The sequence below is a fragment of the Gossypium hirsutum genome, chromosome A09, assembly GCF_007990345.1.
Source record: "Gossypium hirsutum isolate 1008001.06 chromosome A09, Gossypium_hirsutum_v2.1, whole genome shotgun sequence".
Taxonomy (NCBI): domain Eukaryota; kingdom Viridiplantae; phylum Streptophyta; class Magnoliopsida; order Malvales; family Malvaceae; genus Gossypium; species Gossypium hirsutum.
The window spans coordinates 75,642,062-75,655,923 of NC_053432.1; the positions used below are offsets into that span (position 1 = coordinate 75,642,062).

At 32.6% G+C, this 13,862-nt stretch overlaps 2 protein-coding genes and 1 long non-coding RNA gene across 3 annotated transcripts; 2 read left to right on the plus strand and 1 right to left on the minus strand.

The window, feature by feature from the left end:
• Positions 1-71: 71 nt before the first annotated feature.
• Positions 72-3,374, plus strand: LOC107889641 (CASP-like protein 5B2). The gene is made up of 3 exons (XM_016814140.2): positions 72-929; positions 2,209-2,341; positions 2,871-3,374. Exons 1-3 carry the CDS (start codon positions 799-801, stop codon positions 3,069-3,071), a joined length of 465 nt encoding a protein of 154 aa, XP_016669629.1. The 5' UTR covers positions 72-798; the 3' UTR covers positions 3,072-3,374.
• A 390-nt stretch (positions 3,375-3,764) lies between these two features.
• Positions 3,765-6,024, minus strand: LOC107889642 (wall-associated receptor kinase-like 20). The gene is made up of 3 exons (XM_016814141.2): positions 5,256-6,024; positions 5,020-5,082; positions 3,765-4,935 (listed from the first exon to the last, which is right to left on the minus strand). Exons 1-3 carry the CDS (start codon positions 6,022-6,024, stop codon positions 3,860-3,862), a joined length of 1,908 nt encoding a protein of 635 aa, XP_016669630.1. The 3' UTR covers positions 3,765-3,859.
• Positions 4,587-5,475, plus strand: LOC107889643 (uncharacterized). Its single transcript, XR_001681801.2, has 3 exons — positions 4,587-4,726; positions 4,838-5,130; positions 5,271-5,475. It is a non-coding gene; the product is annotated as an uncharacterized lncRNA (long non-coding RNA).
• Positions 6,025-13,862: the final 7,838 nt, after the last annotated feature.

The following is a 13,862-nucleotide window of genomic DNA, read 5'->3' on the forward strand; positions in this document are numbered from 1 at the left end:
TTCTCATCGTTTGTTTCTCACAGAGCATCCGATCAATTATAAGTTTATGGTGGCTTCTTTAGATTTGTAGAAGAAGCTTTTGACATCATAATAGTTTTGATCCCTTACAATTGATTGAAATCTCTGCATTAGTTTTTTAAACATAAAAGCGCAGACGATTTATTTCACAAACTGCTCAATGCATTAATTAGTTTTTGGTTTCTTCAACTTTCTGGCAAGCAATTTGAGATTTGGTAATTAATACTTTCTTTTGCATGGTGGTCGAGTCGAGGGTGTAGGCATAAAATGGTGTTTAAATCGAACAAGAAATTTACCAATTTTTCTTTACATCAGAACATAGTCTCTTAACTGACTCTAATCCATTTGTCTATAAAATAAATGAAAAGAAAAGGAGGCATCCACGGAGTATATATACTTGGACTCACTCTCATCAACTCAACCCAACTGAAAAAGTAAAGCATTCTCTCTCTCTCTTTTCCTTCCAAAACCATCAATTTTGATCTGCTAAGCTCATCTTAATTTTCTGGCTATTTCTTAAATCCTATGCTTTTAGTTTTCAGTTGGGAAGGTCCAAACTCCCAAGTCTTCAAATCGCCATTTCCATATTTGTTATTATTATTTTTTGCCTTAAAATATGGAACCAAAAAGAAGCTGATTTGGAACTGGATTTGGGGTTGTCATTAATGGAAGAAACGGTTTAAGATTCTAGGGTTTCTCTTCTCTTCTATTTCCTGTGAAAGGAGGGCCCTTTGATTTTCGGGGATAGTGGGTGCCCTGCCCTTAGCTTGAAGGAACAAGATGAAGGTGTTTATAGGAAGTCCAGGAACGGTGAGTGGGTTAATGCTAAGGATATATCAATGTGCATTTGCTGCTGCTTCCATTGCAGTCATGGTCTCTGCCTCTGATTTCTCTTCCTACACCGCTTTCTGGTACTTTCTGTTTTTACCTTTTTTCTTACTTTCGATTCTGCTCTCAAATTTTACATTTTTAGATTCAACGGGGCTTTTTTCCTTTTGTTTTTCCTTGTTTCGGTTTATGTGGAAAATTTAATCTTCTTTTTATTTTTTGCCATTATATCAGTATTCCGAGGTTTGATGATCAACATAATTTTAGGTGAAATTATGTGTTTGAATCGGATTACTTATCAGCTTGGGAGCATAATTTTATTAGGTAAAAACTATGGGTGAAAGATAATTACCTTAGCTGATTTGTAGACTTGTGGATTATTACCTCTTTTAATGTTGGTGCAAATTTTTTTCTAGTGCTAATATTTAAAGGAATCCTGCAGCTGTTTTTGCTACTCTGGGTGTTCTGGTTTCTATTTATTGGATGTTGTTTAGTTTCTAGATTTGAAATCTGGGTATGTTCAGTTTTTAAGTTAGATCAATTTTGGACCCTAGTATTTATGCTTTCTGTTTCTTATGTCAGCTGAGAAGCTTTGAGTATTGACCTTGGAGGGTATCATTCCAAATTCCAGTTTTGTGTTTTTGTTAAAAATGGAGATGAATGACAATTTGCTACCTTCAATTTTACAGTTTGCTTGCATGAATGTTTAGCCTACCTGTTCTTCTGAAATTTTATTTTAAGCTGAATAAGAAGATGTAACAATGGTGTCTGGGGAAATAATAGAAAGTTGGTTGTTTCAAGTGTACTTTTGTTCTTAATAGCAAATTTTGTTTCAAACTGAGTGATTATGTTGGGGTTAACAGCACAGAAGGAAAAATGAACTGATCTCTATGGAACTTTTCTTCTACAATACATAATGCAGTGATGATGGTTTACAATATAGTGACAGCCTTTAACACAGCCGTTCATTTGTGTTAATGACATTTGAGACAGAAATATAATATAGGTTTGAATGAACTTGAGTGAATAGTTGACTAAAAGTATGTAATCTCTTTATGAGTATTCTGTTTTTCATGTCTGATCCTTCAAATATGCAACTCCGTTGGAACTTGTTCTTGTTCATTTTTGAAGTCTCACGAAGTGTGGGTTTCTGTTGTGAAAATGTTGAAAACAGCTGTTTTGACATGTAAAATAGCATTTAAGCTTATCTTGTGTGGAATCTTATAGTTCTATATATTCCTGTGAAAGGGGGGAAATGTTTAGGTTTGATGGGGTGGAAAGGATGGTTAAAGTAGAGAAGAAATGCACTGCAATAATTGTTATTTTGTGCAGTTTTGATATTCTTTATGTTCTCTGTTTCAGCTATTTGATTGCATCTATGGGGCTTCAACTGCTATGGAGCTTTGGTCTTGCATGTCTCGATGTTTATGCTTTGAGGAGAAAGAGAGATCTTCAGAATCCAGTTCTAGTGAGCCTATTTGTTGTAGGTGATTGGGTATGCAGCTTTTCTCTAAGAACCCCCTCTAAGCTCCGTTAGTCCATAAATGGATGTATGAACATTGATGTGAATTGCCTGCTATAGTGCTATTTGGTATTTGCCAATTTTTCGAATTAGTTATCCCTTATTTTCCCCATATTAGTGTTATTGTTATTATTATTATTATTTCATGTTCAGGCTGTTTATGATTCCATAAATGGTTTACATAACTCTTTAGACCTCTTCTTATTCTATCAAATACAGCCTTTCTGTTTCCTGTATTGCTTGTTTCTATGGCGACCTGTATCCATTTTGTGATTGACAATGAAGTGACATCTTACATGGATGCAGGACCAGCGTCTTCATAATCTGTTTATGAACTCTAATGCATTTTGCTTTAATTTTTTAAGAATGGTGCTAGCAATTGTTATATCAGTCTTCAAAATTCAATCTTCTCAGTTTTCTATTGGTATTTCCTACATGCACCTTAATTTTTGCGCATCATTTTTTTTTCTTGATACTTGTCTAACCCTTCTTGAATATGCAGGTTACAGCTATGTTATCACTGGCAGCTGCATGTTCGTCGGCAGGGGTTATAGTCCTGTATGCAAGAGACTTGGACTTCTGCAGGGTTCAAACTCGTCTCCCATGCAATCAATTTGAAATATCGATAATTTTGGCGTTCATCACATGGGTTTTGGTCGCAATGTCATCTCATGTCATGTTCTGGATCTTAGCCTCTTTCTAAAGGATTCGAGGGTTCCCATGCTCGTAACATATGCCCACATAATAGCATCTCGTATTTGACATGTAAATGCTTCTTTTTCTTTTGCTTCCCATTTCTTGGTTTTTGACAATTTTGGAGCATTGGAGTAGTTTTGCCTCTGCAAATTAAGGATTTTTGTTTTAGTATTCAATTTCAATTAAATCTTACCTGTTCTCAACTTAACTTCCAATCATTAACAAACAATCTTGTCAAACTCCTGTGGATGGATCCCTTGTCATTGTCGGTTGCGTCTTTTGCGATATTAAATAAGGTCTTGAATTGAAAGGCGTGTGAACTTGCTCTTTCTTACATCTTCCAACAGACATCACATTTTGCCTGGTGTTTTATACTGGCATGTCTGATCAAGATATATGCACTGAGATTCGTCTATTTATGCTTGAAAAATATGAAGTTGGTGGTCTATATAAATTTCAGATTTCATCTGAGAAATCTTACTATTTTCCAGGGCCCGTTGATCATCCCAAAGAAATCCTGGATCAAGCTTGATTTCTTGAATACCTATGGATTTGAAATCATTAACATGCTCTTTGAAATCTCTCGGTTTAATGACTACATGTGGTTTACTGCTTAAACATGTATGGTATCTTGCTGCTGTAGTCCTTAATGCAGTGTAATTTTGGGGATTGAACCAGAATCTTCATGTTGTGCAAAATATGATTGAAACTGCATGTTTTACTTTTAAGGATAAGTTAGAAAATCAACTCTGGGTTACTTTAACAATTGATTGCGGGTGCTAGCTATTATGGCATTTACTTCTCTGAAACCTCACCAGCAACAAGGCTGATAATGTATTCAATCTCATCGGCGACTTCCTTCATGGAAGGTCGGTGTTGTCTCTTGTCATCCAAGCATGATGCTGCTAATAGCCCCAATGCTTTAATGGTTTCGAGTTCTAACTTTTTAGCTCCTTCTTTGATTACTGGATCTACAACATCCATCAGTTTCTCTTCATTCATTATATTTTTCATGTAAACCACCAAACTCACGTTCTCATCTTCTCTGTTAAAATCTATGGCCTTCTTTGAAGTCAAGAGCTCAAGAAGAACAACCCCGAAGCTATAAACGTCACTTTTATCAGTAAGCTGAAAACTACGGTAATATTCTGGGTCAAGATATCCGACAGTTCCTTGGGCCGAGGTATAAATATGACTATCACTGCCTTCTGTTCTTTCAACCAGCCGAGACAGACCGAAATCGGAAATTTTAGCCTCAAGCTTTTCATCAAGTAAAATGTTGCTTGATTTCACATCACGATGGTAAATGGGTGGAACTGCTGCTGAGTGGAGATAAGCAAGGCCTTCTGCAGTCTGGTGAGCAATGCGAAGGCGATGTCGCCATGTGAGGGGAGCATATTTTCCGGAAATATGGCAATGGAGGTGATCAAACAAGGTCCCATTGGGGATGAACTCGTAAACCATGAGAGGCTGCTCAAGCTCAACACAACAGCCTAGGAGTCTTACCAGGCACCTATGGTTCACCTGGCAAAGTATTCGGACCTCATTGAGGACTTGATCAGTTCCTTTGGTGTTCCCAACCTTTGCACGTTTGATTGCTGTTACAGTTCCGTCATCAAGAATGCCCCTGAAGACCTCACCGAAACCTCCAGATCCTACAAGGTTCGACGCAGAGAAGTTATTGGTCGCTTTCTTTATTTCTTTGCCAGTGAAAACCCTGGCTGATTTGCCATTGTTTCTGGCATTTAACATCTCTTCCCTTTCCTTGATCAGATTCTTCTGCGTTTCTTTCTTTATGCGCCGGTGTTGCTTGTAAACTATAATTCCGATCATTATAGCAAGTGAAAGTCCTCCCAGTACAGCCGTTATACCTGAAAAGAAATTAAAAAAAACGTACAGTCACCATCACAATCACTACTTGGCAGGCATACATCAAATAAGAGGTCGGCACATACCACCAATGAGAACTATCTGCTTCTTTTGTTTTTTGCAGCGTTTCCCTGGTCGGCATTTCGTACCTAAATGAATAGAAGACAGTATCTTAATGCTTATGGCCGCATGGAATAGTAAGTACTGTTCTTTAGCCATTTTTGCCGGTTTCAAGAGGTGAAACTTTTGCTGTTTTGCTATAATTTTCTATAATCAACTTGGTTTTTTTCACAATCAAAGGAAAACGGTTACTTACTTCGACATAATCCGTTGACAGGATCCCAGGTAAATCCTTTGTTGCACAAGCACCTGGTTGTTCCAACATTTGCTCGATCGGCTAAGCACTTGGAATGAAACAAGTTCTTGCAATCCATAGGTGCCTTGCAAGCCGGTTCTAGTGGCAATGCCCACTCGACCTCTAAACCAGGTTGAGGCCATTTCTTTGGAGGATTTACAGTGTCAAAGTTCACGAAGCTCTGATAGGCTAGACAACCTCTATCATGAATTCTCACCACATATGCGGTTTGTGAACCGCCAGTCTTGAACACACAACAGATAGGACTCCTCATGCATGCCGCTGCAGTATCCTTTATATAGTAATGGCATATGCTTGTTGATGTACAATTTATGGGTGCTTGCAAGTGAAACATTGCGTCGGTACAGTTCAGCAACAAAATGGTGTTACTGCTAGTGATGTTGAAAGGGAGATTATCATCAAGCTGGATTCCTTGTGTGCTGATATCACTCGAAATGCAACTATTACCCAAAAGATTTGGGGGCCGGAGAACTATCCGCTGAGTCATGGGGTTGATGGATATGATCATGTAAGATCCCTTTAGAGCATCAAACCATAGTGCCCCTGCAGTGCACCGAATCTTGTAGGCTTGATCTCCACAATTAGGTCCCGTGCTGAGAGGGTAAGGTACTGGATTGCGGCCACAATTACCACAACGCACTAAGGCAGTTGCACACCCTGCAATTGAAAGCAGTACTACCATAAAGATCAACATTGAGAATACATATTTCTCCATTGTAGGAAAGGTTGGTGGAACTTGCAGCTGAGGACTCAAAGGATCTATTTCAAGTATTTGGTTACTCAGGATTCTAGAAGGACAATATTTGCCAGATTACTTGTACATACCAATGCGAAACTGTGTGATAGTAAATGAAGAAATTCTAGTTAACGTGGTTCAAAGGATATGTTGGCAATTTACCTAGGCTTAGTGTAGTTTGATGTAGAAAACTAGTTTAGGTTTCTTAAATACAGATCAGATTTTCTCGGGAAGATATGTGGGTTCACTGCATAGAAATCATATGTTAATGCTTCCAAGTTCCACCCCATGGTGATGATTACTTACCTTCGAAATGGTTAATTTAAGGCAGTTTACAAGTAACTAAAAATATACAAATTCCACACTGCTCAAGGTGAACATAGTTTCTCTCGAGGATAATGAAGAAGTGCATTCGACTCCTAAGCTTCGTTATATGAACCAACTGGGCTAAATCCCAAATTTGGTTTTCTCAACCATTTCCTAATCAGCATAACACGAATAGGTTCAGAACCAATGGCACATCTATTGGCAGGCCAAATATGAATCTTATTTCATTTTTTACTAGATTTTAACTAATCCTATACCGAAGAAACAAATATTAAATAGCTAGAAATTATATCATTCGTTGTCCATGATATTGAGTTTCCCATTCCCTCGGGTGAAACAAAAAGAATCTGGCATGCTGATATGCATCATTTGTACCATGCATGAATTTGTTCCAATGACCTGTGGGAATCTCAAGATCCAAGAGAAGCAGAATTTCCATTTAATATCCCATAACACAGTGTTCCCTAATCCACCTTTGCAAGTGTGTTTTCCCAGACAATTTTCGTTGTTTCAACTTACATTTGTCTCCTTTGCATTGGTAGCTAATGTGTTTACAATACTAATAAGCTTCCTATCATATTGAAAAGCGCGAAGATCCCTCCGATTTTCGTTTCCATTGGAAACAAGCCATTAATAACTTTTTTGCCATAACCCCGCCCCCATGGCACAAAATTTAATGGTTGATAAAACAACCGGTAGATGCATCTTTTTTAAATTATTTGAGAAGGGCTTCCAGTATCAAAATCCATATTTAGATTAATACCACAACAGAGACTGCGATTTTGTAAGAATCAACTATTTTTCAAATGACAAATCGTGACAAATAGAGCTTTGGGTCCCGAATACGGACAATTATTTCATGGCAAACGTGGCCTATAACAATCTTGCATCAACAGTAGAAACCAACATTCAGAACAACAGGAAAAAGATACTTGTTCATTATTGACATCGACCTTGGGTAAAGGACTTCCCTTCCTTTCCTTGTCTTTCAAGTATATAATCAAAATTCCTTTTTAGGTCTAATGATTGCAATTTTTAAGAGTGATAACGTTCTTCCATCTCGGAACATGACATTCAAATGCAATTTTTTTTCTACAGTTACTAAAGGATGTTATGTTACTAGTATAATTTGATTAGAGAAGGGATAATTTTATTTTTAACTTAGTTTGATTCTAAATTGTTGTTTTTTATGATCAAGATATTATTCATGTTCGTTTTAGTATACATGAAAACTAATCTTTTCAAAGCCATGTTTGCCAGCTTCGATGAACTAGGCAGACAGCTTCGTTTATGAACATCTTGACTGGAAAACTGGTGAGGTGAAACTCCCATAAGGCTGATGAAAGAAAACTCTACTTTGATGACCATTCAGATGGTTTCCATGGAAAAAGAAAGACCCAAATGAAGTAGACACCAAACTTTTATGAATTAATGGCTCATTTTCGTTCATCCAACAATCTGGTAATAGAGATGGCGACCCTTTTTCCTTTTCCCTGGAAATATTAAGCACGCGTGCTCAAAGTGTCCTGTATTAATGGAAATTGCATAGATGATGCAGAGCAATCTTCTGTTTAACTTAAAGTGAAGGATTTCATGGATTTCAATGCCAAAGCAGGGGTGGTGTTGCTCGCATGGTCCCAAAAGGAATATGCAGCATACAGGGAACCTTTATGTAAAGAATAAAGATGTTTTGCTGCAAAAGCTCAACGGTGGAGAAATATGGTAAAAAAGTGACAAGATGCTAGTTATAACAGTTGTGAATTATTATGTTGGCAGTACTATTTAACATAAAGCCCCAAGCCAAGGGCTAGGGCTGGCTGGTAGCTACCCCTCATTTGCTCACCAATGGCTACAATATATGGATTTTATAATATGTTTGATCAAGATTTAATTTCAAGCTGATATAATGTTCTCTCAACAGAGAGCACGGTTTCCAATGGACAGTCTCTGAGTGCTACTTGAACCAATATGAAATCAGCATTTCAGCAGAGAACTTCGTTTTCCATTGCAGGTTTCGAGGGAGCCGTGTATGGCCAAAGCTCGTCGTGTCCATTCGGGAAAGTGAAAGTGGGCCTCAAAAATCCATGAGGAAGCATAGTGAATTTGCTTTTAGTCCCAGTTCAATGTTTTTTTTTTCTTTGCTCTATTTGCCTTAATTTTCACTCCACAACATCCTTTTTCCTAATCTTACTTTTAGGGCCCCTCCTCCTCACAACTGGTCCCTGGTTTTCCCCAAACAGAGACCTTGATTCTTCACTTTTTTGCTTTTATTTTCCCCTCTTTTGAGGATTCAATTCTTCCCGGCAATGATCGGTTTGTTTTTACAAAAGGGGGCTTCGATTAAGTTTCATGCATATCGAAATGATGGGTTGCTGCCAGCAATGAGTGTGATGCCTAGATCTTTTGCTTCAAGTTATCATTGTTAATAATTGGTTACAAGTACAAGACAAAACAAAACAAAAACCTTGTGCTAAAATTTGCACTAACTTCGGTTTTCTTTATAATCATGGCCGACGCTCGGACATAAACATCTATTTTGTTCGTCTCTTGTTCATTCTCTACCAATGCTCCTCACTTCAATAAGTATTGCAGGTTTCTTAAATGCCAAGGCACAGTGATAGACAGAATCTTTTTCCGTTTTTAGAATTTCTTTCTCAATAGAATAGTAATAATTAAACTCACTAAATAAATTTGTTGATACATTAGATCAATGAATGTAGAGATAAAGGGGGAGATAATTCTAGTCCAGAAGTAGAGAAGAAGAAAGTCTCCCCTCCGGAATGTCTGTTGCCTTTTATTATATAGTGATGAACTTTAAGTCGAGCTGTAAATATATGACTTTTTACTGAGTGTCGTATAAAAGTAGTAAGTTAACCTAACAAGTTTGATAATATATTCACTAGATAAAATTTTGGAAATAATAAAATTTAATTTAATGAATCTAAATATATGAGATAAATATTAAAATTATATATGAACTTTGGTTCACATGAATATTAATTTTATGCGATTTTATATATAAAATTTTAATTTGATTTAATTTTCATAAATTACTAACAAAATTATCAAATTAACACTATTTTTACGTTGATATATTACATATACAAACAATTATATTAGTTTGATATAAAAAATAAATGTTTATACTTATTTCTTTAAATGTTACAATTAAATCAAAATTAAATTTCAGAACCATAATTTAAATTTCATATATATAATTACACCAAATTAAAATTTATATATCAAATTACATATTAAACCTATATCATATATATATATATATATATATGATATTTCTCCCCTAAATATAATTAAAATAGAATACAGGACCGGAACCCGAAAAGAAAATAGAATACAGGAGCAATTTAAGTAGGAGTTCTTTTTCTTTTTTAACTTCAACCTCGTAAACTAGTTATTCAATTAAAACCAAACACGTGTTACTTGGCACTGATCTGTTGCCTGCCGCCATCCCAACACCATTCGCTGCCCTACTTTTATCTTTTTATATTGCCTTAAACGCACAATTCGACGATTGAATTATATATTTTTTAGTTTACTATTTTTTTTACAAATTGATATTTAAAATTGTATTTCACTAATCAGTTCTAAGATCAAATTTAACCCACATCCTAAACCAAATTTACAATTAAACCCAACACAAAGATCATCACGAAGGTGGGCCTATTTTAAGCTTGGATTTATTTGTAAAAACCCTCTACTTTAATAGAAATAAACAAAAATATATGTAAAAACTCTATTTGGATAATTTTTGAAGAATGATAGTCTTTCAATATTAATAGCTCTTTGTACTCTTAATAATGTGAACCACCATTACAAGTCCTTTTTTTTTTGTAACAAATTGATATTATCTATGTTAATTAAGCAGAAAGTTATGGTTCAACTAGTTGAGAACGTCCCAAAAGCACAAGTCAATGAGTTGGATCAGTACTATAACCAGCTTGAGCAAAAGGAGGATGAATATGATGAAAAGCATTACTATGACTAAGAACAATATTACCCAAAACAATAAGAAGTAGGAGAGTCGGAGCACTGAAACTTCAACCAGAATGGCCAGCTCCATAAGCTTATCGGTGTGGTTCATGGTCTTTCACAAGAATAAGGGCCTTAAATGGGTGTTGCCCCCTAGCCACATGGTTTGCACATGAAAATCATTGTTGTTAGGATACCTAGTCTCCAGCGATCAAACCTTTCTTGAGAAGAAGCATTAGAATAGTAGATTACTTGGGTTTATTATATGTATAGCCAAACATAGAGAGTTGGGTTGAAGTTTGGTGGTGCATTTGTTTAATTATTTTTTGTCAACATTTCCGAAAAAGTTGGAATATATAGAAACATGATTTTTTAGACTATTACTATATTTTTGCAAACTGTTTCGATAATAAGAAAAAGAAAAGAAAAGCATAAATTGAAGTGGTTGTTACTTTTCTTTCAACTAAAATTATTATAATGACTTCTTATTGATTATTATTAACGTCACGATCATGTTTTACTTTTTTTTAAGTTTTATAATTTTGTTGAGGTATGGAAATTATGTATGTCGGCGTTACTTTATTATTTTTTAGAAAGTCAACTTAACCTACAATTATATTTCCTTACCTTGCTTATATAACCCAAAATTTTATTTTAAATATGTCTCTCATTAAAAAATATTTGGGTCACCATTTGGTTGTAAAACTAAGATTGCTAAGCATATTACCAGGGCGAAGCCAGGAGAAATTGTTAGAGGGATTTATCTTAATTTTTTATAATTTTTATCTTTATAATTTTTAAATGATTAAATCAAATTTTTATAATTTTAGGGGAGTCAAAGCGTAATTTTATCTTTACTAATTTAAAATTTTTAAAAAATTTTAAAGGCCAAAAGAGTAAATTTATATTTTAGAGGGGCCAGGGCCCATGCCAACCCCCCTGGCTTCGCCCCTGCATATTACTCTGTATGTTAACTTTTTAGGTTTTGTTGATTTAGTTCAAATGAAATTTTATTTTGTTTGGTTGACTTTTGTAAAATTCTTCTACCAATTGATATTGATATAGATAGGAGTATAATGCGCTTCAAAACTCATATTTTCTTATATTGACAATAATACCTATACCATTCAAGCTATGACTCAACCAGCTTAGTAATGTAATTTTGAATCTTATATTATTGTAAAAGCATAATAATATATTTAGTCCTTAATATTTACATATTTTATCATTTTATTTTTTTATTTTTTAACGACTATTAACTTTTCAATACTTTCAATATTGAAAGCATTTTTTATTTTACTCTTTTCAATACTTCAAACATCATTGCTTTTAATATTAAAAAATAAATGGAATCCACCATTAATTATTTTACAAAATCAGTTAAAAAAGCACTTTTTATAAAATAAAATAAAAAAGATTATTTATTTTAGATCACCACTATTAATAAAATATTTTTAATTAATTTTTATAAATCATTTTTTTAAAAACGTTTTCTATTTTACATAATCACTTTTAGTAAACATTTTATTTTATTTCTATAAAGTTTTTTTTTTCCAATAACATAATTCAAAAATTATTTGTAAATTAATAATATATTAAATGTTATTTTAATATTTAAAAAAAACAGTTTAAGACGAACCTTTTAAGATAGTTGATAACCATTCAACATAATTAACAGCCAACATGATAGAAGCATGGTTTAAGACAAGCCTTTAAAAATAATTAATAACCAAAAATCATCAAAATGAAAAATTCGGAAACTAAGTATATGTTAAGTTTACTTTTCTTAGACCGAAACAAGGTAAAAGTTTTTAATCTTCAATCACACCGTTAATGGAATAATTAAATACTGACGTGTAAGATTTAATTTTTAACATTAGAAATTGATGGAATTTTTAACCAAAAAAAATCAGTTTGTTCTTTTGATTTAACGGAGAGGAACTAATTTACCTTATTTTTTAGTACAATGAGCAAAATACAATCCAATTTTTAGTACTTATGATATAAAAAGATAAAAACATTTTTAAAATAATATAATTTACTTTGTAAAATAATGTGATTTTAATTATTATCTAATTAAAACAATACTTATTTAACTCGTGATGTCAACTTAATTAGAGGTTAGTAGAATAGATTTGAACAAACAATATTGGATTAGGTTAGTAATTTTGCCATCTAAGAATAAATAGTCAACTTTGTCGGTCCAATCCAATCAAAGTCTTTAACAGCAACATTATTAGCGAGACCAAATTTTCTGAATTCAGTATTCCCATCATTTTCTCTACTTTGCTTGACTTAGCAAAGCATGATGAATCATACTGATGAGGCTATGCTTATATTTTACTTTTGAATTAATTTAACAGTAATTTTTTTATTTGTCGTGTTTGTTTTTACGTATGATACAGGTTTTAAAAAATATTTCTAAAAATACTAAATTTTATAAAAAATATATTTTCTAATATTTGGATTATTCTCTAAATTACTTTCCATTATTTTTTTATTTTTAAAAAAATCATTTTTTGAATTTTATTTCACGATGAAACAAATATATCATAACTTATATTTGTTACAAAATATTATGAAATATTTTTCTTTAACAATAGAAATTTATTTTATAATAAAATAATATCTTATATATATACTTAATAACAATCAATATATAATTAAAACTTAAATTGAAGTTTGATATGAAAGTGGATAATGACACATTGAAATTGAAAAGGATAAATGAAATTAAATAGTATTTAAATAAATACTCATATTTATATTATTAAAACATTCATTTATTTTTATAATATAAAAATTAATTGTAAGAAAATTAGTCACTACCATCGAAGGTGGATACAGAGGGTTCCAACAAAAAAATCATTACTATGTATTTATTAATTGTAATATATACTTTTATTAAAAATTGATATAATATTTTTCAATAGAATATTAAGAATTTTACTTATTGTAATATTAAATATTTTTTTCAAACAATAGAATATATTAATTACATTAATAATTTATTATATAATTAAATATAAATATGTATGTTTATAATATTTGAAATTAATATTTTAGTATTTCTAATTATTTTAAAAATTAAAATTAAATTTTTATTATTAATATAATAAATTTTGATTTTATTAAATTAATTTTTATATAAAAACCAAATTAGTCGTGATCGGAATATGACTTGTGTTGTTAAAAAAGGGAAGTCATTTAAAAAAAAGAACACAAGACTTATTCTCCATTGACAAATAAATTTCATGGAATAAATATAATTATAAAATATAAAATATATGTTTCGTAAGTATTTTTTTAAATATATATATCTCTTTAATTTTAGGGTTAAATATAAAATTTATAATTAAACTTGTCTACTTCTTTCGAATTGATACTTAATATTTTTTTTATTTTAAATTGATACTCAAACTTTTTTTTCATCAACTAATTTAGTACTTAAGTATAAAGACGTTAAATTTTTCTGACTTAACAGTGTTGGTCACTCGAGT